The sequence below is a fragment of the Cyprinus carpio genome, chromosome A5, assembly GCF_018340385.1.
Source record: "Cyprinus carpio isolate SPL01 chromosome A5, ASM1834038v1, whole genome shotgun sequence".
NCBI classification, from domain to species: Eukaryota; Metazoa; Chordata; class Actinopteri; order Cypriniformes; family Cyprinidae; genus Cyprinus; species Cyprinus carpio.
Window position 1 is genome coordinate 21,936,565 of NC_056576.1, and position 27,191 is coordinate 21,963,755.

At 36.4% G+C, this 27,191-nt stretch overlaps 3 protein-coding genes across 10 annotated transcripts; 2 read left to right on the top strand and 1 right to left on the bottom strand.

Annotated features, from left to right (window-relative positions):
- Positions 1–1,363: 1,363 nt before the first annotated feature.
- LOC109073812 (apolipoprotein A-I) lies at positions 1,364–3,462 on the top strand. The gene is made up of 4 exons (XM_042756484.1): positions 1,364–1,471; positions 1,569–1,620; positions 1,814–1,958; positions 2,672–3,462. The coding sequence occupies exons 2-4, from the start codon at positions 1,578–1,580 to the stop codon at positions 3,270–3,272; spliced, it is 789 nt and encodes a 262-aa protein (XP_042612418.1). The 5' UTR covers positions 1,364–1,471; positions 1,569–1,577; the 3' UTR covers positions 3,273–3,462.
- A 250-nt stretch (positions 3,463–3,712) lies between these two features.
- Positions 3,713–22,525, bottom strand: LOC109073813 (RING finger protein 214-like). Of its 6 annotated transcripts, XM_042756481.1 has the most exons (15): positions 22,121–22,506; positions 21,884–22,049; positions 21,737–21,796; positions 10,398–10,538; positions 10,058–10,191; positions 9,491–9,559; positions 9,308–9,404; positions 9,108–9,196; positions 8,916–9,003; positions 8,742–8,837; positions 7,429–8,000; positions 7,158–7,275; positions 6,903–7,052; positions 4,281–4,373; positions 3,713–4,188 (listed from the first exon to the last, which is right to left on the bottom strand). In XM_042756481.1, exons 1-15 carry the CDS (start codon positions 22,174–22,176, stop codon positions 4,126–4,128), a joined length of 1,992 nt encoding a protein of 663 aa, XP_042612415.1. In that variant the 5' UTR covers positions 22,177–22,506; the 3' UTR covers positions 3,713–4,125. The 6 variants fall into 6 exon arrangements, with proteins under 6 accessions (XP_042612415.1, XP_042612417.1, XP_042612411.1 ...); XM_042756483.1 differs by lacking the exons at positions 21,737–21,796; positions 21,884–22,049; positions 22,121–22,506 and adding an exon at positions 11,385–13,325; XM_042756477.1 differs by lacking the exons at positions 3,713–4,188; positions 4,281–4,373; positions 6,903–7,052; ... (7 more) ...; positions 10,058–10,191; positions 10,398–10,538 and adding exons at positions 11,912–13,548; positions 15,482–15,610; positions 16,265–16,330; ... (3 more) ...; positions 19,534–19,696; positions 19,927–20,026 and having other exon boundaries at positions 22,121–22,198; positions 22,356–22,525.
- On the top strand, positions 21,987–26,433 carry LOC109073814. Of its 3 annotated transcripts, none has more exons than XM_042756485.1 (8): positions 21,987–22,124; positions 23,611–23,677; positions 23,860–24,271; positions 24,361–24,447; positions 24,557–24,598; positions 24,905–25,029; positions 25,113–25,202; positions 25,356–26,433. In XM_042756485.1, exons 3-8 carry the CDS (start codon positions 24,094–24,096, stop codon positions 25,452–25,454), a joined length of 621 nt encoding a protein of 206 aa, XP_042612419.1. In that variant the 5' UTR covers positions 21,987–22,124; positions 23,611–23,677; positions 23,860–24,093; the 3' UTR covers positions 25,455–26,433. The 3 variants fall into 3 exon arrangements, with proteins under 3 accessions (XP_042612419.1, XP_042612420.1, XP_042612421.1); XM_042756486.1 differs by having other exon boundaries at positions 24,418–24,447; XM_042756487.1 differs by having other exon boundaries at positions 24,140–24,271.
- The last annotated feature ends 758 nt before the right edge of the window (positions 26,434–27,191 follow it).

Consider the following 27,191-nt stretch of genomic DNA (forward strand, 5'->3'; position numbering starts at 1 on the left):
AAGATTTTTATGAATGTGTCCTCTCTATCCAAAAATAAGGTTATTTCTGTTAGTTGGGTTGATATCACAAGGGAATAAACTGAATCTTATTCTGATTTGAATACATTGATAAATATTATCATCATTACTATCGAGTGTCACCATGAACTATCAGAGAAACTAAAACTGCCCAAAATTTTATACTATAAATGTAAATGGAAATCAGTTATACTACAGGGCAATGACATGTTCTGTGTCAATATGTCATTTTTATGGGGTCGTATATGACAGGGATTCATACAGGTTGCATGAATAGAGAGACAGTGATAAGTTAGTGCTGATGATGACACAAGCTCATATGGAGCTCTGTTCCTGATAAAGAGCCGGTCAGTTAGATAACCTCGTCCTCAGTATATTATCATATAGTACTTAGAACCCAATGGCCCTCTCTGTTTGACTGGCCATTTGAGATGAGGACTGTAAAGTCTATTGCCAAGTACAAGAAAAATATAACCATGTATAGTAAAATACTACCTTAGGTTAATGTGTGTCTTTAAAGAGAGTGCATAAACAAAGATGTACACTTTTAACTCCAGTACTTATTGTCTGTTTTAGTGGACAATCTTGTTCACATTTCAGTATCTGCACTGTGGTTATTTTACGAACACTAAACTGAAATGTCCTCAGTTTTCAGTCAAAATGCCACTCAGCATTAGCCAATCAAGTTTACTTTTGCTTGAGAATGTGAACAGTTGAGTAAATCATGGGACAAAGATAACTAATTGATCAATGACCCCTGACTGGTTACGACTTTGTTTGGTTAGCAGTTAATAAAATGGGTTTTGGAGCAGATGGAGGTGGAGATCAAGGTTTGCTACACGTTGCTAAATGTTTTGAGATAGCTTCACAGTCTTGTCATAGCTTTGCCATTACTCTGCCAGTTTATGACAGTGAGATGTAATCACATTGTATTCAATAACAGACTGCTTAATCACAAACCAATAAATGCAACCTACACAGCACCATAAAACAATTAAAAATGTTATATCTTTCTTTATTTGATGAATATCAGCACTTAGATTTACATTTAAGAATTTAGTTTCCTGCTTTTATTATTTTATTTTTTGTTTATTTGTCCCAGAAATCATTGCTTAGATACAGTTAAACATCTCCTAAAATTGCTAAGCTGTTGCACTTTGATTCGCAGACAGTAATATCTGAAAAAAATTATACTTCAGAAATGCCCATTAAAATATTTTCTTTGACAGAAATAATATTGAATATTTACAAATAATCTGTGTTTTGTGAGACTGACAGAGAACGTGCATTCACGTATCTGCAGATATCTAAAAGGAATTTCTGATTGCACTTAACCTTTGAACCTCTGATGTGTAAGAGGACAGGGGTCCAGCTCCACATGCACTGTTCCTGCCCTATATAAGACCTTTTCCTCTGCTGTCCGACCTCGAACATTCAGAGCAGTATCACTCAGGTAAGAGCTCAAATCAGCAGGAGAGCAGGAGTGGATCAAGGGAATATCAAAGTAAATCTTGATCAAACAGTGTTATAATAAATGTTTTCTGTTCCAGAGCTTAACCATGAAATTCGTGGCTCTTGCACTGACCATCCTCTTGGCTGTGGGTAAGTAGTGATTTTTCTATAGTCATTTAAATTTACTTTGTTTAACCAATTAAAAACTAATGATTTTGTTAATGCTTTGTGTTTTTCATGGTGACTATATGACCACCTATGGTTCTTAACAGTTCAGAGGTCTTAAGGTAGTGCTCCCTGAGGCCTTTTGGTTTCTGAAGCTTTTCCTGTGTTTTCTTCTCAGGTTCCCAGGCCCGTTTCCTGCAGGCTGATGCTCCCTCCCAGCTGGAGCACTACAAGGCAGCAGCCTTGGTGTACCTGACCCAGGTCCAGGAGCAGGCTCAGAAGGCCCTCGAAGGCTTGGACGGAACTGAATATCAGCAATACAAGTAAGAGCCACATATTATCATAATGACCTCTAAATTTTCATGTCTCTCACTTTTTTCTCCTTTGCACTTTTGTCTTAATCTTCTTCCCTTTGCAGTTCAAAAATTCTCAAAATAGAGTATCATGTCACACTATAGTGTCTCATAATTTCAAGTTAAGTCTCAGATATTTATACAATATAGATTACCCATTAATAAAAAGTAAAATACCAGTCTTCATTTTATAAATGCATCTATTAAACAAATGTAACATCAGCTTTAAAGGAGATCTACAGAAGACAATGGTATTGTTATTCTGCTCAATTCAGTTCAGTAACTGTCACTGCTGCAAATTATGAAACAAGTTTAATTCAGCTATAAGCAGCTCTACAGAAGGCAATATTATCATTATTCAGCTCAAGGCAGAGTATTGTTGATTCAATTCAGTTTAATAACGTCGAGGGTGTAAATTTAGTGTCATTATCCAGCTAAGATAATTTCCTGTTTTGCTATCATCCCATATTGGCAGTGAAGTTAAATCACTAATATTACTGTATTAACATTAATTTAGCAACTGAGAAAGCCAAAGGCAACAGCAAGGAACCAATAAACCAAAACTCCATGTGAAAGTAGTGAGAAAAAAGAAAAAACCTTGGGAGAAACCATTTATGATTCCAGACCGTCACCTGAAATGGTTTGTGTTTGAGTTTACTAAATTTGTGTTCTTTTCTCTTCAGGGTACAACTTTCAGAGAGCCTGACTAAGCTCCAAGAATATGCCCAGTCTACTTCCCAGAGTCTGACTCCCTACGCTGAGACCATCTCCAGCCAGTTCCTGGAGAACACCAAGCAGCTGCGTGAACGTGTCATGACTGACGTCGAGGACCTCCGTTCCAAGCTGGAGCCTCACCGCGCTGAGATGTACGAGGTTCTGCAGAAGCACTTTGCCGAGTACCGTGAAAAGCTGGAGCCCGTCTTCCAGGAGTATGCCAAACTGAATCGCGAAAATGCTGAGAAGCTGCGTACCAAGCTGCAGCCCCTGTTGGATGAGATGAGGCAGAAAGTCGAGACCAACGTTGAGGAGACCAAGTCTAAGCTTGTGCCGATGGTTGAGGCTGTACGCACTAAGCTGACTGAGCGACTGGAGGAGCTGAGAACCATGGCCGCCCCCTATGCTGAGGAATACAAGGAACAGCTGGTGAAGGCTGTCGAGGAGGCCAGAGAGAAGCTCGCCCCACACACCCAGGACCTCCAAGAGCGCATGGAGCCCTACATGGAGAATGTGAGGGCCAGGTTTGCACAGGTGTATGAAACCATCTCCAAGGCCATCCAGGCATAAAAATGTACAAGGACTTTGCACACTCAGATCCTTAGACAACAGCATAAAAACAGATATTCCTGTGTTTGGTGATAGGAGTGTTGATGCAAGGGTTGTGTTATGAATGTTTATGATGTTCAAGTTAAATAATTTTTGATGTAATGCAAAAAAATAAAATAAAAAATGCAAACAAATAAAATGCAAAAATAAACCTTTTTGTGGCAATGTTTTTTTCTATTCTGAAACAACATGGTATGTAACAATACAGTTTTCTTATTTAACAACATTTTCATTTATTTTAAATCTTATAAAAAGAGTGACTATCAATGATTACAAAACAAAGACAATTTATTTCTCCTCTTTAATGTATAAAGCTCTCCACATAAAGGCCTTCGTTGATCCTTAATTTAATTAAATACAGATATAATGAATATAATTGCAACATTTTCCAGTTAGGTACAGTTGTGTATCACTTGGAAAAGTTTTAAAAGAAACCTTTTTTTTTTTTTTTTTTGGAATTTGTATGTATGCTACATGACGTTTATAAAAGCAAACATAGTGAGGATTATACTTCAGGGCATGTCTGAAAATATTTGGAATAACACTGAATACTGAATAAAGTACAATTCATATTGTGACGATTTCCGCTGATCTGTAAAGTAATATCAATTAGTATAACAACATATTGTCCTTATAATAATAATTAACTCTGACCAGGAATGGAACAATATATTTTTTTACATTAACCAGAGTTACCATATAATTCCAAAATCCTAATTCACAAGTGTCCTGATAACTATTTATATGATCATTCCATTTAATGTTTTTGCATGTATTGACGCTATGAGTGTGTGTTCTCTCCTGAAGTTAGACCTCATTTGGATGGGCAGAAAGGACAGGAGTTATTCTTGCTGGTCTTGAGCCAAACGCTAACACACTAAAGAAAAAGAGAAAATAACCATTATTAGAACGCACAGACAAGGCAAATAATGTGCCTTAAATGTTTTTTTATAAATGTTACACACTCACTTCTTTGTGAATGGTATGGGAGCAGTTGGTGTTGTACTGGCTTCCAGCATCCACAGGATTCTGACACATCAAACAAAATTTCCGGGTAGAGGACTAAGAGAGACAGATAAAAAAGTATGTTTATTTGGTTTAAAAAAAAAAAATGCATGGCCAAAATATTTAGAAGTATTCAAATACATTCAAATAATCTGAATACTGGTCTTCCTGTAAAAAAAATATTTTTTTGAAATGCGATTATAAAACAGCAATAATATTTATGCTAATTTTGTATTTATGTTTCAATATTCCCCAAAGATTTAATATACTCTAATGTGGGGTAATTTGTTTACTTATTTGTGACCCTGGACCACAAAACAAGTTTTAAGTGTCAATTTTGAACAGATGAATAAATAAAGCGTATTTATTCAGCTTTTCAGATTATTTATACACAATCTGAAATTACATATAATTTTACGGTAGTATACAATTTTTTGGATGTGGAAAAATATTGTATAATTTACAGTAAGTAACTGTAAATTGACATTCCCAGAATTCCCTGTTACATTTTACATTTTATTGTTTTTTTTTTTTTTTTTATAATTATGCTTATTAGTTTTCTCTTATCAGTTTTGTAGATTAGGGTATTGTGTGTTACAGCTAATGTTGTTAAATGAATGATTATATTATTATTTTAGTATCATGTGTGTTACCATGATGGTGTTTAGTGTTTGTGTGAATGACACTGTGCACTTCTATATTTCTTGTGACTTTCTCATCACCACCTGCATTTGGTGGTTATCAATGTATTACAAAGGTGAAAAACAGATTTCAGTACTTCAATAGGTTGATATATTAACATTATATAATTTATTATTAGAATTATTTAACTGTAAATTTAAGTTAAAACCGTAAAACCTAAAATGTTGCTAACATATTTTTTACAGTAAAATTCTGGCAACCACAGCTTTTACAGATTTTTTTTTTTTTTTTTTTACAGTGCACATAGAGTGTCATTTCCGTGTCTACAGTCAATTATGTGTATAAACGTTTCTCAGAAAGAAATCACATTTGTTTTGCTTAACCCATGTACAATTATTCTAAATAAATAGATAGGCCTGAATAAATTTTACCACTAAGGAATTGTGACTGCACAAGTGGTGTAGTAATTTAGGAGGTGAATATACTGTGAAATTAAATATAATATGGCATTAAATTTGAAAGTATAACAACTGAACATCTATAAAACTTGAATAATGAATAAAGCGTTTTTTTTTTTTTAACTAAAATGTTATTGCAACCATGTAGCCTATGAATTCATGAAAATGAACTTGAGTGTGTGGGCTCATTTTGGTGCTTGAATTTGTTCTTCAATATTAATGAGGTCCAGGTTTAGGAATATGCTAGAAGTTACAATTTTAAAAATGTGTAATTTTGTTTCTCTATTTAACAACATTATCTTAAAGACGTCTTTCCTCAGGTAGATTGCATGTTTTATTGCCTAGCTGGATGTTGTGCTTATGATCAATAATCATGTTCTTTGCATTCACCCAAACTGATTTGGCGAAATCAAAGTGCGGATGGTGAAGGGGATTCTGCAAGGTCTTAAAGCCTTCCTTGAGTGGCTACGTTCGCAATTCAAACAATGATTTGTCCAAAAAGAATGATTAATTTGTTATTTGTATGGTCTAGATGGTCATACGGCATATGCCTACAAATACGGAACAAACTGCGTTTCGTATGGCCTTCATACGGAATGCTTCTCTGATGCCTTAAATACGGGAAAATTCTGTATTATACGGAACAGTCGGCAAACCTATTTTGCATGGATTTTATTGAAAAGAACTTAGGCTCATGTAACCAGAAGTTTTAAGATATATGAATATGCTTTTAAGTTTTTCTTGCCTCATGGGTTTACATTATCTTAACAAGCAAAGCAATTGAACATTAATTTCACGGTGTGTCTGTGAAATGTTGAGGTACCATCGTAGTAGTTTTGTGCGTGCGTGAACGTCATGGCAACTTACAACACAAAGTAACACTTAACGTAACGCGTAAATGCGCATAACTAATGTAAATCCAGCAAGCTAGTATGTATAGGCCACAAAGTGTTGTCGAAATAACATATTAGCGAACCAGAGGGAATAATATGGATTTTTTTTCCAGAAAACTTCTTACACAAAATAAATTCAAGGACTTTATGTATCCTGTATCTATGTATGTTTATTTTCAAAAACTTTTCAGGGCCTTGAAATTTTTTTTTCAGATTCACAAACTTTCAAGGATTTCAAGGACCCGTGGGAACCCTGTTTAATGGAACTTGAACTTTAATTAATAACCTAATGATATTTGGCATAAAAGAAAAATCGATAATTTTGACCCATACAATGTATTGTTGGCTATTGCTACAAATATACCCCAGCAACTTAAGGTTTTGTGGACCAGGGTCACATTTTTTTTTTTTTTGTCTTATTTCAGCTAATATTATACATCCTGAGTTAGGCATATTAGTTTTACCTCTGTGTCATTCCTCCTTACCAAGAGGACAAATTCAGTAAAAAAGTGGCAAAGCTCCCACACTCCCCTATAGTTCAGAGGATTTTGTTAAATGTGATTTAAGAAAAGGTGTTTAAAGATGAATGCTACCTGTGGGGGTCTTGTGTGGAAGACCTGAGCAACTGGGGGACGGAAATGATGCAGCATGGGATGCGGCGGCTGGGCTACAGGACGCTGAATCGGACCAACCGAAACAGGAAAGGCTCTTGCTCCAGATGGAGGTGCTATAGGGCCTGGTGGCTACAACAGTGATAAAGTTAAAAATATGATATGACCAATGCACAGAACGAAAGCAACAATAAAAACACAATGCTGAGGAGTGAGATAAGAAGTGTTTGGTCTCACTGGTTTTTGGTTGTGCGCAAGTCTCTGTGCAACCTGCTGAGTAAGATCATCAATCGACATGCCAGCCATAGTACCGCGCTCACTCTTAATTTGCTGTAGAACACGTGTCAACTGATCTCTAATGCAGACAGAAACAGAGAGATCAATTTCAAAAAGCAATCAACAAACGGTGTCTAAGGAAGACAAAAAAAAAACTACTAAAATTATACTGGCTCCTAAAAATGTACTAGAAAGGAAACAAGCGTATCAAATAACTCTGTGAGCTCAGTACCTTGTGCATTGTGGGAAATGTGAGCCCAGTCTCTCCAGCAGCTTGTCCAGTTTTCCTGCTGGCGTAGGATTGGAGGGGAGGGGCTGGGGGGAGGAGTTACGTGTAGCCGTGGATGGCATGAATGTTTGGGGAAGGTGCACTGCAGCTTGGGGTTGAAAACTGGCTCCGTGATTATTTGGTAATACAACAAAGGTGCCTGCAGAGGCAGCTGAAGGTACATGGGAGACACCTGGAACACCTGCATGTGTCTGTGGGGCTGGCGTGACAGGTCCATGGGATGAAGTTTGAGGCAGGCAGATGGTTTGCATGGGTATTTGAGGGGCAGGTGAGTGAGTTGTCAAGGGAACATAAATGTTCGGGATGTGTGCGGACTGTGGACCTATAGTGATGGGGAGGTATGGTGTGTTTTGAGGAGATGGAGCAGAAAGTGGTGGTGTGGCTCTTTGGGGTGGTGTGATCGAGGAGTGGAGTTGAGGAGGAACTATGGGAGGAGAAGTTGTGGAAGTCGACGGACCACTATTGAAAACAGGAGGGGATGTCGGATTCTGAAGTGGACTCATTATCATCTCCAACCGGAAGATCGAAAATAAATGACACATAAAATATACATTACTAACATTCGTCTAAACTTGAACAATGCAAAATAATTATAAAATGAAAGACCTTATTATATCACTAGAGTCACATATTCACAAAACGTGAATATGTCTAGATAGGCCATGTTTCAAACCATTGCAAAACAACCACTTTAAAACTCATTACCAGATTCTCAATTTTACAATAGCATTGTATACACCGTCATACAGTATTGTTCAAAAGTGTAGGTTAAGTAAATTCTTTCCCCCCCGAAAAATTAATACATCTGTTCAGCAAGGACACATCAATTTGAACAAAAGTGACAGTAAACACATTTAAAATAATGTTACAAATGTTTCCATTTCAGATAAATGCTGTTCACAAAAGCTGTTCATTTTTCAAGGATTCCTGAAAAAAATTTCCACAAAAATATCTATATATAATTTGTTTTACAATGCAGTAAACTTCTGCATTTTCTAAACGGTCATTAGAAAGATTTCTGAAGGATTTCTGAAAATTCAGCTTTGCCATCAAATGTGTAAATCACATTAAAATTATTTTCAATTAGAAAACAGTTATTTACAACTGTAATAATATTTTACAAAATTACTGTTTTAAACTATTTTTGATTAAATAAATGCTTGGTGAAAATCAGAGACTTCTTTCAAAAACAAAAAAGGATTTGAACAGTAGTGTACCTCCAACCCTAGGCCATATATGAATAAACTGACACTCACTGTAGGCACTGGTGGAAGTAACGGGAGCGGGACTGAAGGCAAACCATCCAACTGTTCACCTCTCTGCAGGAGTTGACGGTTTTCATTAAACTTATTCTGGGAAAGAAAGACAGAGTGAAAAAAGCTGCTATCTCCCTTCACCTGTAATCCACATTTATTAGCTCCTCCCCTCACCTTTAGTCCCACCAGACTGCTGCGGACCATCGCTATATTCTGCTCCCACTTCTGCCGCTGGTGCGGGAGATTCTGGGAAGGATTTAATCTGTCCAGAATGAGCACAAATCCAAAAGGAATCATATCACCTTTATTCATTCAAACCTATTGCACATGCATACCTCTCTACAGACATTAATTCACACACAGTACCTGAGAAAATTCAGATATTTTTCAGCATCTGCAATCCAGTCCTCCACTTGAGAAAGCATAAGCTCTTTCTGCATCTCTAATGCAGCTATCTGCTCACACAGGCACATACACAAATACACAGTCAGACAGTAATATACACGATTCATTACACTGTCTGTGAGATCTCTAGAAGATGTTTGCTGTGAAAGTGCAGCATTTACCTCATCTTGAAGAACGGTCTGACTGGCTTGCTCTGCCTGTCTGCAGAGTGTCTCCATTTCCACCCTCAAGTCAGCTATTTCCTGCTCCCAGGACAGCCTGTCACATACACAAGCACAAAAACAGATAAACACAGATACAAGGACATTGTAGGTATTTCTTCTGTTATGTTTAGAATTTTTTACTTCTCTTGACTCTGTTCTTCAATCAGCATCTTGAGTTTCTTTTCTGTGTCCTCCAGCTCCTGTGCCAGTCTAAAACATACACAAATCTTATTTAAATTCAGTGACCTATCAATAGTGACCAAAATACATTTATAATGTTACAAAAAGTTATTTTTAAAAAATGCTGTTCTTTTGAAGTTTATATTCATCAAATAATCCTGGAATAAATGTATCAGTTTCAACAATATAATATTAAGTAGCACAAATGCTTTCAACAATGATTAAGAAATGTTTCATGAGCACCAAATCTGCATATTAAAATGATTTCTGAAGGATCATGAGAGACACACCACTAGAGACGTAATGCTAACATTCAGCTTTGCCATCACAGAAATAAATAAAATTCTTAAAATATATTAAAATAGAAAACAGTTACACTGTAATAATACTATTACTGTTTTATAGTATTTTGATCAAATGAATGCAATCTTGGTGAGAATGAAAGACTTCTTTTCAAAACCATTGAATGGTGATGTAGTCTGCCCCAAGCAGACAGCTAGATTTGATAAATATTTAATAATAGTTTACCTTGTTTTCTCCTCTTCCATTCGCTCTTTCTCTGCAGTAAGCTCTTGCCGTTTTACCATGAAGTTTTTCCGTGTACTCTTGCTGCTATTTAGCTCCAATTTAACTTGCAAAGACTCAATTTTTTCAATAAAACCCTATACAAATAATAATAAAAAAACACTGCATTTCAAAAATGAAAATGAGATAATACCAGGTAAAACCAGACTAATACACTGAACTTATTAGGGAATGGTAATACTTTGTGCAAAGGATAAAAGCACTGCTATTCAAATAACCATGTGTCAGAACCTCTACAGACTGTATATAGTGACATATTTTATGTACAGCTGTGATATTGAACCTGGTACTGGTGATTTCTGTCATCTTTGGTCTTTTCCAGACTGCAGACACGGAGGTTGTGCTCCTCCTGCTCCGCTGCATGCTGTTTCATAAGAGCCTCATACTGCTCACTCAGCTCAATAATGCAGTCTTCTAAAGCACGCTAAAGAAACAGAAAGAGAGAAAGAAATATATACATAAGGGTCTGAAGGTCTGAGACTATTCAGAAAATCTTAAAATTATTATACAGTTTTAGGGCATAAAAAGTTGTGGCATAAAAAAAGAAGAAATATTTACTTAAATAAATTACTGATTAAATGACCAAATTTGTGGCATTGTTTATTTAAACTCCATTGTACAAATAGATGTTCTTGTTTCCAGTGAAACCGCATGCTCTTTGGAATAGTCAATTCATGCAAATATATTAATGTTTGCTGTATTAATATTATGTAATGAAAAGATCTGTATTCAAATACAATAAGAAAAATACAAAATAGAAGCATTTTCACAAGTGGTCACAGACATTTTTAACCCCACTGTACACAAATTCACATTTACCAAAACATCTGCTACATATTATAAACACCACACATGCAAATAGTAAAACAACCATTTTTTTTTTTTTAAAATACTACTTTAAAAAACAAGTTTAATATTTTTGCTACAAATCTCGAGAAAGAACAATAACAAGGTTGTTCTGTCCAGCAGCGCAAGGCTGAAGTCATACACATACAAACAAATACTGGTTACACTGTCACACAAACCCGTAACATATTTCACGTTTTGCCCAATTTATGAGCATTTCAAAGACAACTTCAAATGTCCTCACAAGTAACTGTTCATCATGTTTGACCATATTTGTGAGGATATTTTCACAAATGTGCGGCTCACTTGTGTAGCTTTGACACAGACACAAACAAACAAACAAACATACACACACACACACACACACACACACACACACACACAGGTTTCCCTGTTGTATGGGAACCAACTTTATGATCATCACCTATGGGAACCACTCTCTCTGAAGGTTTTAGAGGTCTGAAAAAAAAGGATAATAACCATTGCTTTGTTAGCCTATACATGACATCAGAACTGATGAAGTAATGACTTGACCATGCTAAATGGGGACTTGAGAAAAAAATTGAGATATCATACCTGATAGGGACCTAATGTGCATATCATTTGCATAATACACACACTTTCCCATTTGATTTGTGGGGACCTTGCAACATTTATATTACTAATGACAAAAGCATTTATACCAAGTAAAACAGATTGCATTTGTCAATTTACACTTAAAATGATGTCAACAATGAAGTAGAATTAAAAGATACAGTAGTAGTATAAAACATCTGTTCAAATTCTGAAATATAGCTAAGATTAGTTGTTCATATGTAGTTGTTGAAATGTAATGAGTCCTGCAAATGGTACTAGTGATGCAAAGACTCACTCCTGCATAGAACACCTGCTGTTGTGTATGTGGTCATCGTCACAACATGCAGATTTTTTGGAATGATTGATTGATTGATGTTCCTAGGTTTCATAGGAATAGCAGTGTTATTGAAGTGTACAGATAAAGCAGTGAAAAAAGTTCTCTATTCACATATGAAGGATTGAATTTGTAGTGAATTTCTGCCTGGATATAAAACCAAACCTTAAAACTTTTTTTTTTTTTTTTTAATTGCAATGATTTAAGTGTATATTCACAGCCAACCATCAGCTACTAGCTTCCCCGATACGTCTTACCATGATAATAAATAGGGATGCACAATATTGGATTTTTGCTGATATCTGAATCACCGATATTTTATTTTTTTATTCATGTAAGCTATAGCTTCTGACCTTTGAATCAAAGCATACTCGTGATTTTATGACATCAATCACTACTTTTTTTAATGAGAAACACAATCTTAATGATCAGAAACACAAGTATCTTAATGTTGTTTGTGCATTTTACTTAAAATTTGATTACAAGTAGGCCAACAGCGCCCCCTAAGAACATAGAACGCCTTAACGGACTGGCATTAAAACCCACGGGAGGCTCTGTTGCTCACCGGACGCATCATCCTGTACTTCCATTCTCAGATTAAATGCAGTGATCCAAAACAGTGAATCTAATCACCATTCAGGCAAAAGAGCGCTTCAAGAATGACCACACTGAGAACATGTGAGTTATTCGTCTCATCAGCAAGGCATATCTGCATAATTTATAATATCAGGCCAATGCCAATGTATACATTAAGTCTTTATCGGTTGATTCCGATATTGTTCCAATTATATTGTGCATCTCTAATAAAAATCTACTAATAACTACTAAATGAACCTTGATACATCAAATCATTTAATTTTCTGAATGTAACTTTTAATGGGTCCAACTTTACAAACAACTGAATTCAAATAAACCCTGCAAGGAAATTATTTTTATATTAAAAAGACAGAATGTAAACAAAAACTAGAGGTCAAGACTCTAAAATTGTTTGACAAGTTTTGCTATTGTTAGACTGGTGCATTTCAGCTTATGACCTTCATCCGTCATCATAAAACATACAGCAATCTTGTTTAATATGGTGACACCATATTTGTCACCCATGTCCTCTGTTGTACACTCCCATTGCTTCTTTTTCAGCCGTGACAAAATAGGTGTCCCACTGGCCAATATGTGTGGATGTAAATTATTGCTAAATAAATAAATAATTATTTTTGTTTTGCCTCACATACACAATTTGAAATATTTTTTTGCAGTATGTTTTAAGTCTCTGATGAAAAGCACTGCTCTATCAATAAAGTTGTTTAATGTTCTACAAGTTTTGCTGGAGTTTTGACCTCTTTGGAAACAGCGTAGGTATTTCTGGCACAACTTCACCTACCTCAAAAGTGAATGAAAGAGAGAAAAAGGCTAATGTAAAGAAAAACTGCCATACCAGAGAGTTGGTAATCTTCATATTATTTGCACTTCAAACTCTTTTTATAGGCTGTAATGCGGTTATATATGAAGAATTTCACGTTCTTCCAGTCACGGTACTTCAGAGCTTCTGGTTCAGCCTTTAAACACTTCTCACAGTCACTCTTTGCTGGTACAGTAAAAGATGTGATGAATCTCATCAAGTGCCTTTCCACCGCCTGCACCTCAGTCTGCTGCCAGGGATTTTTCCTCCGGGTAGTTTTATCTTAAAGCAGTAAGAGAGAAAAATTTGTAGGATAAATAAAGTGCTGCAATCCCAATCCAAGAATCTATAATACAAGTAAAGTTTTTTGCACTCTACCTATAAACAGAGTTACACTGTCACTTGGACTGAAATGATCATTATGAAATAGGAAAAGATAATTAGATCAATTTCTTGGTTATAAGTAGGCCATACACCTTTTACACATTTATGAAAATATTTTCATACTAAACTTTCAGGAAGAAACAACAGTATTTAAAATAATTTTTGATTAATAACATTAATTTATCAAGTTACATACTATATAGTACAAACAAAGAATTATATAAGACATAGCTTTGGTAATTGTTTCAAACGACAGTAAAGCTACTTGAAGTTGAGCTGCTTCTACAGTATGAGTAATGTAAGTTATTACTATGCATCCATTCCCTCAATAAACTGCTCCAGGGGTTAGTTATTGTTGATGATTCAATTATTAAAACAGCTAAAACTACTAGTCCCATTTAGTAGATTCTAGCAACAACCAAGTAACCTTAACAACTACAGATGGGTTTCTGAGCATTGTACTCTTGAACAAAATCAGCATTTAGTGATCTAGGACCACATGTATAAAAATTAGGCTTTATGTTCCGTTTTGCAGACTGGTCACTCGAATTTCCACAAATGTAACTACTTCATGAGGTATTCCACTGGATATGGAATCTTGTTTCTTCTCCCAAATCCTCACTGTCTCTATTTTCATGTTTATTTTCTTCCTGTTTTTCTTCCTGTTATTCACTTTTAATCCCTTACTTTGCATCTTTTAGTTGTATAAAAATGCTGGTTCTCAATTCCAGTCCTCACGTGCCACTGCTTTGCATATTTTGCATGTCTCACCTGATAACCAGCACATTAGAAGTGAGCAGGGGAAATCTGTTAAAGTTTACTTCACTTCAGAACATTCATTCACTGATTTGCACTGCGCAACGTCTTCACACACAGATGAAAGTGTGAAGTGTGACATAATATACCTCTGTAAATAAATACAATTTAAATTCACGTCTCGCACACTTTAATGCTCTTTCAATGGATCATATACAGTACACTCCGTTCGAACTAGAATCATGGCGGAATATCTTGTGAATAGAACAAACGTCTGAAGTGATACATAAAAAAATTTGCTGAGCAGTGGTACACAAGGACTGCAACTGAGAACCACTACAATGTAACTTTTTACTTGCCAAAATAATAGATAGCATTGTTATAGCATAACTAACCTGATTATTTAGTAGAAATATCACAGGCTTTATCTGTCTTCACATTCAATTTTAAAACAGTTTGTGCTTGTCAGACAAGGGAAGGCACGTTTATTTATATAGTATGGTACCGTGGACTTGACATGCAGGGGATAAAATGAAAGATTATGACCAGATTGCCCACAAATTAAGAATCGTCCCTACAAATGTTATCGGAGAGGGAGCACATATTTACTCCACATTTATTTTTCTGAATGCATATTTCAATGGCCATTTCAGTTTGGTGTGCTGCCTCGAACCTAAGAGTACTCCCCCATATCTCAGGTTGGGACAGAAATATTCAAGAGTGAGGAGTTGGGGTGGTGGAGGGATACTGGAAAACTGCCGTAGGGACAGAGGTGACCTGGCTATATATAATAGGTCTCCTCTCATGCTAAGTGGGTAGATTATCTAAACATGCTCCTTTGTTAAATAAACATCATTTTGTGACTATGCAATGTTTCTACATCAGGCCCTGGTCTGAGGCATGCATGCTTAACTAGTTGGATGCTTTGCTTGGAAATTGGTAATATTCCTGGAATGGGCTATTCCTGCTACTGCAACTTTTAGTAATGTCTAGTTTAATTTGTACACTGGCAGTACATCCCCAAAAAGCAGCAGACATAATCATTACTGACATAAAAAGTGTGTAGAGAGTTCACCTTTCAAAGAAGTCCTCACAGCACTGGCTCCTGAAGGAATCTTTTCGTCTGGTGATGGTGGTTTTAGTCTTTTGGGTGGTGGCATTTTATTCCTCTCAGGAGGAGGAAGTGTCTCCTCAGCTTTTGGTTCTATGGAACATTATCATTAATTATCAAACATTATCATAATTTCACATTTTCAGAAAGATGTACTTTACATGTACAAAATAAGTCAGACAATACACAACTTATTTGCAGTACTAATGGTTTTAAACTATAATTAGTGCATAAACATGCAATAAACCATTAAGTGTACATTTCTGTTTATCATTGCAAGTATAACTGAACCACATATTATTCAGCTAATGAATGGGGAATCTTTTACGTTATATTGATTAATATTGCTGATTATTATAGTACAACAAAATGCTGCCACAAAGAATCAAGTGCTCATGAAGTTAACTTTTAACTGTGTAGCCTGCTCAGGTAGTGTTTAACCTGAAAAACACAACACAAAGTAGGACTGTCCTGGAATAACAGAACACAGTGATAAAAGTAATGATAAATTAAAAAATATACACCATGAATAATTTGTTTACATCACTGAAGCTTTCAAGTCCTATTCAGTAAGTCCAAATGCACATTCTATGAACAGTCAACACGCCGTGATAATTTTTCTGTCCCTGCACATGACGTTGGAGTAATTTATTTGCAGTCACGTCTCATGTCTCTGCATGATTGAAAACTATGAACAAAGACTGAACAAAGAACTGAAAACTGTAGAGTTTTGACAGTAATACAAACCATAAACAGTAGATGCACAGTGTCCCTCCTGTATGCTCCTGTCTTCATCACTTTCCAGGACTTTTTCTGTGGAGGCCAAACAAAGTACAGCTTAACAATGTGATCTAACAAACAGGAATATATGCTAAACACAGAACAAGCACACAAACATACAAAAAAATCTAAAATAACTCACCATCAGGATCTATCACAATTTCATCCAAGTTCTTGCCATGGAACTCAGCTAATCTTCCTTGTTCGAGAGCCATTGTCTTCTCAGGGAGTCGACACAACTCATGATGGATTTTTAATTTGTGTCCAAGAAAGTTTGCCAGCTGGTCCATCTCTGTGTCTGTCATATTCAGCACTGTTGAAAGGATTGCAGCATGCTTTCGCAGTCTGGTAGATGTCAGAGACTTGGGACACTTTGCACCACATGCCTTTGCAAAGCCACGGAGGCAGTCTGACCCTCGGAAATGTGTCATGGCTTCTGGTCTCGCAAACATATACGCATTGTCTTTTAGAACCCCACAAGGCTCTCTCTTCTTAACAAGGAGTTCTAAGGCACACAGCATTTTTGGAGTCAGAAGAACTGGAATTGGTCGACCATGCTTTCCCCTGATGATAATCCTTGAGAAGTGTCTGCAGAGTTTTTTTTCTACTTTGGAGAGTGCCCAGTCCACATCCTCATGCAGATCAGAAGTGTCTCTTGATAAAAACGCAGACAAAGGCATACTTGCCACCTCTCCTCCCCTTTTCCGGTTAAAGAGAATAATCTGGGCTAGACAAACCTTGGCCAGCTCCACCCAGGCTTTAGTAAAGGAACTTTCAGACAGTGATTTGTACCACTCATCTTGTACTTGACTGAGATATGTATGCATTTTTTGGACATCTTCAGTAAAGGGCATGAGTGTGGGCACATTCCACTTTGCTTCCCTGATATTCCTCCATGCTGTAGCTAAGATCATCTCGTTCCACTTCTCCTGATGGACGACTTGAAACTCACTGGCATTCTTCACAAGCTGTTTGTCATTTACTTTAACCAGGGAACTCCCAAGTTTCTTTGCAAGTGATGGAATCACGAACTTGTCAGATTCATACCCACAGGTATACTTGACAGCTTTGACAGTCTCCATGTACTTCTTTGAATTTACACAATCTTCCATTGTTTTTAAGGAGGTGACTCTCCTAGCACTGTGAACCAACCTTCCCAATTCTCGCATCTTCTCTCGCACCATATCAATAATTACTTTGTCATTTTTTATAATATCTGTGATTGGGTCAGGATGCATGACACTAATTACTTCCCATAGTTGTTTAGTCATGTTTGAAGGCACAGGCCCCGTGTATATACACATGGACTGAACACGGTTTTTTCCTGGTTTGAGGGGTACTGATTGAGGTTGAAGTCTACAAGTACGCATATGTCGCCACAGGACCTTTCTTGTAAAAAGTCCTTGACAGTATGCACAATGCATGAAATCTTTTCGCTGCGCTTCTTTTGCTGGTCGTTTAAATGGCACTAGTTCCCCCTTTCCTGATTGCATAACAGCAGCATTGTGAGCATAGTTTCCTCTGTTGCGAATATAATCTAGCTGTTTTTTTCTCTCCTTGGAACTATTTTGAAAGCTTAGCGCTTTAGCCACATCAGATTCATATGCATGTGAACTTTCTAGATGCCTTGCCATCTTAGCATAAGGCTTACAGCAATATAAGTAAAGCCTCTTGTTGTAGACTCTGTTAACACCTCTTTTTTGGTATGCACTAACAACTACGCCATCTATTGCGTTCTGACTTGAACATGGTTCTTCTGTTTCGGATGCTTCAGATGCAAGACTATGCATTTTATCTGGAGGTGTTGTGTCACAGTCAAGGGAACTCAGTGAGCCAGATTCATCAACCTCCAGTTCATCATAGAGAAGCTGAAGTTTTGTCTGGTTTGGTAGAAGATAAGCATCACCGTCACAGTCACTTTCGGAAGTGGTATCTGTAAAGTAATAGTCTGAACTCTCTGGTGTAGAATCAAAGAGTTCATCCGAATCTTGAAGATCTTCGTCTTTCATCTAAAAGATAATGATTAGGAATGTCAATTAATTAATTGATCAGTTAATTTACAGACATAAATTGGTAACTATTGTGATAATTAATTGTTCAGGTACATTAATTCAAATTGGATTACATAATTTTGGGCTTAAATAAAGGTGAAGCAAAACTGTTGAAGGTGATGGTCATAGTTTTTTTGTAGTCCAAATTATTTATCAACTAAGAATATATTATTATTTTACAATTATAAACATAATAATGATTATATCATATTATTATATAATTACAACCATAAGTATAACATTTTATATTATTATGGTATTTGAAATGTAAAAGTTAAGTTGACTAGAGTTAAAAAAAAAAAAAAAAAAAAAAAAGAAACGTAAATACGCTTAAAAAAAAAAAAAATACACGACAATGAGAGACAGTAGGCTTCTAAATCTTAAGTGATAAATGTGAACATACCTGTTGAGGAGAATTGTTTTGACCAGTAGTATCATTCATCTGAGTCTTTGACCGGAGGGAAGGATCAGAGTCGCCATCTGCTCTGGTATTAGCAGCTGTGCTGGTCATCTGTAAAAGACAATGGGGAAACACAGGAGATACAGCTTATGTAGATGCTGCATGACTTCAGAAAAAGAAAAAAAAATCAACTTCATCTTAAAACGTTTGTTCCTGCATGAATCAAACAGGCTTTCACATACAACGTTGTAATAGTTTTATAAAAATTTTGTCAATTAAACACACAAGTTTGTACTCAAACAAGACTAAAAGTGTGTCATGGGGACATAGTGAGTGTCCATTATAAAGAAACAATTAACCAAGAAAAAATTCCTTGTGAAATATAAAAATGGCACTATATACTTGACTACCACTAACAGGCTGCAAAGATACAAGCTATTCTGAACACAGTGTGCTGTGCAACATACTTGTGTTCTCCATGGGTAATCTTCTCCTCTATAGTCATAGCTAATTTCTTCTCCTTCTTTTATGTCATTCAGGGCAAACAAACAAAGGTGTGGCTGTCCATTCACATCAATTTTCTTCATCTTACAGTTTGGATGTTTGTGGTCATCATTAACTATCCGCCCAAAGGATCCATCTTCTCTAGAGGCATCAATACTTAAAAATATAAAAACAAAAGAAAAGGATAAATACAAGTATTACAACATACCACCACAAATCAGAGCCTCATTTAGTATAATACAACATAAGAAATATAGCTTTGGTGCAAGGTGACTTCTTACCACCACGTTTTCCCTCTCCACTTGAACTCAAACATAAATGCAGCACTGGATGTGTGGTAACGTTTTCTTCTTCTCTGCAATTCTGCATCACTTATTATATCTCCTCTATATTCAACAACAAAATCACCTTTGCAAATGGAACCCTTTGCAAACAGACCACGTCCTGCAAAATACAGCAAAAAGATAAAAAAAAACAGGAAAGCCTATTGGTTCAAACATTATCAATTAGTAAAATAAATAAATAAATAAAAAAAACATCTTGCAGATAAAGGATGCCAATTAACACACAAAAAAACATATCAACAGTTGGTAGCGGATTTAAAATATGCTGCAACCAGGAGCCTATACTGCACATATAACACTAATTTCAAATTACACCAGACACAATCTTACCTTTCACTGCATTGATATACTTCACTTCTAATTTGAATGTTTTGTCAGTCTTTGAAACAACATGATGCATGCAATCCTTAAGGGAGCTGATTAGTGGTGACTGAAAGATAAAAAAGTGTGAAATAAATGACACTGTGAAAATGGGGAGACATGCAGAAGCAAAGTAGCAAACTCAATATGCAGATAGCAATGTTGCTGTAATGCAACACTGTATAGTTTTATTACAATGTAACATTAAAGGGGACATTGGATGATTTTTTTTTTTTTTTTTTTTGCATTTAGTTCGGTTTCTGGCATGTCTGCCAGCTCAGAAAAGCTGAAAAGAAAACACACAGTCAGTTTGTTATGGGCTGTCTGAGTCTAAAACTTTGTCATCCAGCAAGCTATTTCAATTTGCAGCTGGTTTCTATATAGCTAGCCCCACGGAAGAGGGGGTGGGGTGAGCAGTGGCTCATTATCATTTAAAGAGACATGCACATGAAACGAGAGGCTGTAAAAAGAGTTGTTTAAAACAGGTGTTGTTTACACTACCATTGACATTTCATGAGTACCCTAAAAAAATCATACCAATTTGTGGAAAATGGGCATCCGATGTCCCCTTTAATTATACTGTAATAATAATGTATCGATGTAACAAGAAATCAGAACTAAGGCTTAGTTAAATATCTGGCACAATGCTAGCCTTGAGGGCATCAAGTCACTATTTTCATTTAGCCTCTAAACTTAGCCAAAATCAAAATCTGTCTCCATAAAATCCCAGGTAGCCTTAGGACATTATTTCATATTTAACTGCTGATTTGGACTTTAACCCAACTACTCTATTGGACAATCTCACCATACAAACCCCTGTTTATTTTAACTACTATTTTAACATGGTTTTAGTCATAAGTGTACTCATTTTGTTTTTCAAAGCTACTAACCATTAATTTTTTTTTTTTTTTTAATTGTATTTAATTTCTCTGTGAATCACTTTGGTCAAAATCTGTGGCTTGCATATCCTATACACTATAAACACAATATACACTACGGAATCAAGTGCGATGATTCTTTTTAAATTAATTTTTTTATAAATGACTGAATGCTAACTAAACACACACACACACACACACACTAGACTAACAACTACTAGATTAATGGAATTCCTCCATTAGGGGTCAGTCAGGCTAAAGATCTGATGAGACATTTCAGTTAAAATGAGGTCCTAAACATACCTAATTGTATTGATTAGTTGATCGCTAGTTGGAAAAACATAGAAGTGTTAGTTAGTGCTAACAATCTACCTATTTAGATCAACTTAACCTAATTGGTTTGATACATATGTGCTTACCTTGTGTTTCACTTTTTATCCTCTGCACAAGTTCTTAGATCCTTAGTTGGCATCTCCTGCAAATAATCTTCTTCCTTGTTCTCCGTGTGTAGTGTCAATTTAACACTTACAGTTTTCATTTTGCTGCTGAAATCCATCCTCACGAGGACTAGGAAGGGAGTTGTACCCAAACATATTTGGAATACGTGTGTGTGTGTGTGGACAGAAATATTTGGGGGTAGAACTGAGCACCCCCAACACACACTGATAAATGTGTTATGGACCAATGTTAAAACTTCACCAGCACCGTCAGAATAGTTCCTCTACTCATTTAAATGGGTTTCCCTTATGGGCAACTGATTTTTGGTCCCCACACTGTGATGATTACCAGAACACACAAACACACACACACACACACACACACACACACACACACACACACACCTACACACACACACACACCTGCAAACACACAAAACCTGGAGTAAGGTGCTGAAATCTTACCATGTCTGATTCCCAGTCCTCATTTGTGTTTGTAGATCTTTCCTCTGTCCAGTCCTCCGTCTATGGTTGGAGACAACAATCCCACTACATAAAACTACATTTAAATGATCACTTTTGTTAAATGTGTCATTAGGGGGATCTAAAGACCTGTACGGTTTGGCTCTGTGTTTCACAGCTGGGGATATAAGTGCTGTAACTCAGCGCTTCAGCATACTGATTTAATACTGCTGGGAGGCCGCTCTCAGGGGACCAGGGCCCGGCTGACAGGCTCCACGGGGAAGGGTCCGGAGGAATCACTGCAGAACCGGGATCCCTGTCACAAGAACGAGAATCATTTTAAGTAGAAGCGCTTTAAAATTCTACCTCAATCCGTTCTGTACTCACTGAAGTAAGTCTTCATCTAAAGCCGAACTCCACTCGGTGTGTTTTTCACTTTCCATTGACAGGCAAAAGACTCTGGATCTGACACAATACTGAGATTTAAAACCTAAGCGGAAGTATTTTCATGAACGCGTCTTAATGTATAGCGACGATACACTGCTTTTAAATCATTTGTTCAGTGAAATATGAGCGCCAAAAACAGTTAACAAAAGAGCACAGAAATAAAACCAAAACTTACACTGAACATTCAAAAGACAATGGTCTTGATAGCCAAATGACTTACAGTATACTCTATGTATTCTAGATAAACTAAATGAATAATGAATTTTTTTTACAAAACGACAACTGGCGCAACTTTCATGACATCATCATCATCTAAATCTGTTTTACTTCCGGGACGTCACGTGACGTCCCACGCATGCTTCTTCTTCTTCTTTTGGCGTTTTATGACGCTGGCAAAACAAACGACAGGTGCATTCCTGACCCCTAAAGGGCTGGAGTTTGGAACGTTGACGAAATCTGTGAACCTCTAAATCCCATTAAACAGACTTACTATTCCTAAATATCTCATTAATGTATCTATTATACTTTTATGATGATTCAATCCATTATCCAGCAGTGTTTAAAGTGTAAGATTTCCTATCCCGATTTCTCTTAACTCTTCCAACAGCTGTGCCCTTTCTCTTTCGTAAGCAGTCGCCCTACTATATATTAGTACATGCTCAACAGTTTCTGCTGATTACATATACTACATATTCCCAGATTTATGTTTGTTCATTCTATATAGAGAATAAATTCATAATTTAATACTATGTGCCCAAAATGTAGTCTGGTAATGATTGTAATTAACCAAATTTCCTTTGACCTTCCCCTTCCCTCCTTGTCTAAAGTTCTTGCCATTTTCCATGAATAACTATTCTGATTTTGGCCTTAATTTCTCCTTTACTTGGTGGAATATTTATTTCCATATTTAATAATTTCTGCTTTGCTAAATGATTAACTTTCTCATTTCCATCCACCCCCACATGTGTTGGAACCCAAAGGAAAGATATCTTAACTTGTTTACTCTACTCTCAGTTAATACTTTTTAAATTGGATGAGATTCATGGTGTCTCTTTACTGATATCCATTACGCCAACCTTACTTTAATCTTCTCATCTTCTCTCTAACCATACCTCTCAATGTCTTATCACAGTTACTTGTTCTAAAGGTTTGCCATATAATCTTACCCTAGGACACATTGTCTTTTTTTGAGAAACAAATAACGTGTGGTTTTGACACCGAGTTCCTGTGACTCAGTGGTAGAGCAATGTGTTAACAATGCAGAAGGTTGTGGGTTCAATTCCCAGGGAATGTATATCCTGAGTGCAAGTTGCTTTGGATAAAAGTGTCTGCTAAATGTAGTGATAACTGAAATCCCTGTTTCTCACCTCATTATTTGCACTCTGCATACTTTTGACTACAAACGGAACATTCCTCCCTCTCTTCCACAGTGCTCTGTCATCTGTAAATGAAGATTTCTTAACTCCTGCACCAACCGGAGCTCTTCCGCACAATGATGTAAGTAAAAAAGATTGCTTTATGCTTTCGCTTCTGCTTTATTTGACATTTCGCAGATTGTGTAACATTCATTTTATCATGATCATCAAGTTATAGTTAACTTTTCAAGTTAATTTTTCCCACTACTTCCTGTTTCTGCCTAGTCATAGACTCAAACCGCACTGTTTTTTTGTATATCCAAGCACACCATCATCAAGGGATGTGGGGAAGCGTGGTCTGACTATGGACAGAAAAGGAAGTGCAAAAGAGACAAGAAAACCAGTAGCACAGAGAAAAGCTATAATAGCTTCGAACATTAGTCAACAAAACCACAAACATCATTCAGCCTCACAACTAGTTTTTCAGCCTCAGAGGGTGTGATATATGATTATTACAACTATGTGCATGTGAAAATTACTAAACTGCTTGTAAGTGTGATGGAGCTGCAGCAGCATTTTTCTGTGTCCGCGAATGAATATGAAGAGAGTGAGGGAGACGCAGAGAAGAGGGAGATGCGGAAAAATGATGCTGTTAAAACAGAAGATCTTTATCAAAGTCTTCACTTCCCACCTACCGCACACCATGGAGCTATTAACAGTACAACACTGGTCTCAGGTAAGACAACAGAGGATCGATGGAATTGTTGGAACAAACTTTTCAATTAGTTTACAGTCAGTGAAATCTTATTAATCTCTGTTTAACAGAACACCGTGAAATAAAGTATGTGTTTTTACTGTTTGCTGTGAACATTCTTATCTCAGCCATCATCCTCGTCATTGTGGGCCTTAATTGTAAGTATCATGGCACAGCATATTAAATTTATTAAGGCACTAAATACAAATCTAGAAAGAAACATTTCAGTAAAATAATTTCACGTTTCTGAATATGTTTTCTCCACAGACACTCACAACACAGAAACACAACCAATAAAAGGACAAAAAGGTTCATTTAAATTTTTTTCTTAACGGTGTAAAAAAAAGAATGGATATAAACTGATTCACACGGACTTGATTATTAGATTATCTCCAATGTGTTTTACCTTTCTGTCTTAAATGTTGTTCTTCATTTTGGCAGTGTTGTGCATCATCTTTTGAGCTAAACCAGAAAACTGGGTCACTTGTGGTTTTGCTCTAAAACTCTCCTGTAGATGACACTCACAAAACGAATACAAACCAATTTCTATTTTTTTTCCTGTCAACTATCAAACTATTCTTTATTTAATACATCCTCATGTTTGTTATCTTTCAGAAATGTGGCTTCACCGAGACAATGTGTTTTATTTGTTCTGGAGTGACCACAGTGACTGCAGCACTGCTCAGAGCTTCTGTTCTGAGAGGAACGCCAGTCTGGCCATTTTAACTGAGCATAACAAGGTGCAGCAGCTATTCATCCACTTTCCTTTTTTAATTTATGTATTTTTTTATGTGAACATAATTGATTGTGTGTAAATGGGCAGGTCTGGTTGATGTCCAGAACCAATGGAAAGCAATTTTTGGTCTCAAGAGCCTCATCAGATGGATCTGGAGACATTGATGTTCCATCAGTGGTAATGCAATTGAAATGTCATTTTTAGTTTTCATTTTCAACTTTTGTTTTCATATTTGTGAAATATTTTTCTGAACAATTACCAAAATTAGACCGCTGAAAAAGCTTTTGAACATTTGTTAAACTAAGATGAAATGTTCTGGTTGTGCCTCAGGATGATGAAGATCGTGAGTGTGGCATCATGACCGATGACGTTGACATAGATCATGGTGAAGGATTTGTGTGTGAGAGGAGAGTGAATCCCATAGGCTGATATTTTGCAGACTTCTTTTGAAGCTGAATGTATGTACAAGCCAGCTCCTTGGCCCAAAGTTCAACTTTCAGACAGCATGCATGTTGTACTTTTATTTTTTTAAATTATTGTTTTATACATTCAGTTCTTATAATGCTTTATTAATTTGTGCAAGGCAAAACTCTTCTATGTAACTACTAGACAGAATAACTGTATTGTAGAGGTTGTCTCCCTTTGAGGCTTTCAATTACATTTTTAAAAAGCAAGCACTTTCCATTCGTTTTTGTTTTAATAACATCTGATGTATTTGCTTTAGGCAAATTGAATCACGCTTTGGCTATGTCTAAGTTTATTAAATAAATTCAGCAAATTTCTTATGATCACTTGGTCTCAAGTGGGGGAGGGGGAATTTACAGATTTCTACTGAGGGCGAAACTGCCAACTTTCCCTTCTCTTACTCTTCCCCTGCATCTGCCTCTTGGCTGGCAGAAGAGTGATCTTTCTTGACTGAATATTAGACAAAACCTTATAGCATTAATTCAAGACAATTGGGACTTTCTTTCCTTCAGACACAATGGCAAAAAATGGTCCCAATTTACAATTTGAGAGAGAGAGAGAAACCCCTCTGTCTCTGCTGTTACAGAAGATGACAACAATGATCAAGAATACACAGATGCATTACCGAATATAAATCTCTGTGTAGATAAGATTTTTTGTTATTCTAAGTTTTTAAGTCTACTCATAGGCTTCAGAATCCCCACAACCCTACACAGAACAAGCAGTTTGGAGAATGGATGATAAATCTATGTACTCAGTCTTAAATCTTCATACATAGTTGTGATGATGTCAAGTGATTGTGCTTGTAACTCTACAAAGCCACTAGATGGCACTGTTATGTGTTAGAAGTGTTATGTGTTAGATACGTGGCAATCAAGAAGAAGAAAAAACTAACCTTTGTTAGTATGTTAAGATGAATAAAGAAAAACATGTTAAGACTGCACTGAGAGTTATTTTATTAAAATGACTGAACAAAACATGGTACCAGGAGTGAAATCAAACTAAGATACTCTGCACTCTCAGAAAAAAAGTACCTTTTTGAAAGGCACACCTTTGTACCTAAACAGTCCATAATGGTAACTTAAAGGAACATATTAGTACCTTAAGTGTACATATTAGTACCCAAAAGGTACAAAAGTGTACCTTTTGAAAAGGTACTGTCCCAGTGACAGCTTTGTACCTTTTTTTCTGAGAGTGTAATACCACCGTAGACCTTGAAGCTCACGGGAAATGTTGACAGCAACTGGTGCAGTTTCAAGCAGCAATTTGAGCTACATGTATACACGGCTGCTATTGGGACGGACACAAAGTCAGAAGCACGTAAGGTTGCTTTGCTACTGACGATTGCTGGTACACATTGAAGTGAATAATGCTTTCATCTTTAATGAGAACAAAATTAGAAACAAACTTGATGATGTGCTGACCAAATTTACTGCTCATTATTCGCCCAAAAAGAACGAAACTTATGAAAGATATGTTTCGTTCTCGTGTGCAGCAACCGCATGAAACATTTGATAACTTTCTGACTGACCTGATACTAAAGTCGAAGACATGCAATTTTGACTAGCTAATCATTGAGTCAATGATAAGAGATCAGATGGTTTTCGGCATTTATGATGCAAAACTCAGACAACATTTACTGAGAGAAACAGAGCTTTCTTTTGCAAGAGGCAATTAAAATTTGTCAAGCAAGTGAACTTG

What these genes read in the sequence shown, in the direction of transcription:
- LOC109073812 (XM_042756484.1), top strand. Translation starts at nt 1,578, where the DNA reads ATGAAATTCGTGGCTCTTGCACTGACCATCCTCTTGGCTGTGG. An exon ending in GACCATCCTCTTGGCTGTGG is followed by an intron (nt 1,621 to 1,813) that starts GTAAGTAGTGAT and finishes TTTTCTTCTCAG; the next exon opens with GTTCCCAGGCCCGTTTCCTG. An exon ending in ACTGAATATCAGCAATACAA is followed by an intron (nt 1,959 to 2,671) that starts GTAAGAGCCACA and finishes TTTTCTCTTCAG; the next exon opens with GGTACAACTTTCAGAGAGCC.
- LOC109073813 (XM_042756477.1), bottom strand. Translation starts at nt 22,176, where the DNA reads ATGGAAAGTGAAAAACACACCGAGTGGAGTTCGGCTTTAGATGAAGAC. An exon ending in AAAACAATTCTCCTCAACAG is followed by an intron (nt 18,307 to 18,751) that starts GTATGTTCACAT and finishes ATTATCTTTTAG; the next exon opens with ATGAAAGACGAAGATCTTCA. An exon ending in AATTGTGATAGATCCTGATG is followed by an intron (nt 16,331 to 16,439) that starts GTGAGTTATTTT and finishes TGGCCTCCACAG; the next exon opens with AAAAAGTCCTGGAAAGTGAT.
- LOC109073814 (XM_042756485.1), top strand. Translation starts at nt 24,094, where the DNA reads ATGGAGCTGCAGCAGCATTTTTCTGTGTCCGCGAATGAATATGAAGAG. An exon ending in CGTCATTGTGGGCCTTAATT is followed by an intron (nt 24,448 to 24,556) that starts GTAAGTATCATG and finishes TTTTCTCCACAG; the next exon opens with ACACTCACAACACAGAAACA. An exon ending in ACATTGATGTTCCATCAGTG is followed by an intron (nt 25,203 to 25,355) that starts GTAATGCAATTG and finishes GTTGTGCCTCAG; the next exon opens with GATGATGAAGATCGTGAGTG.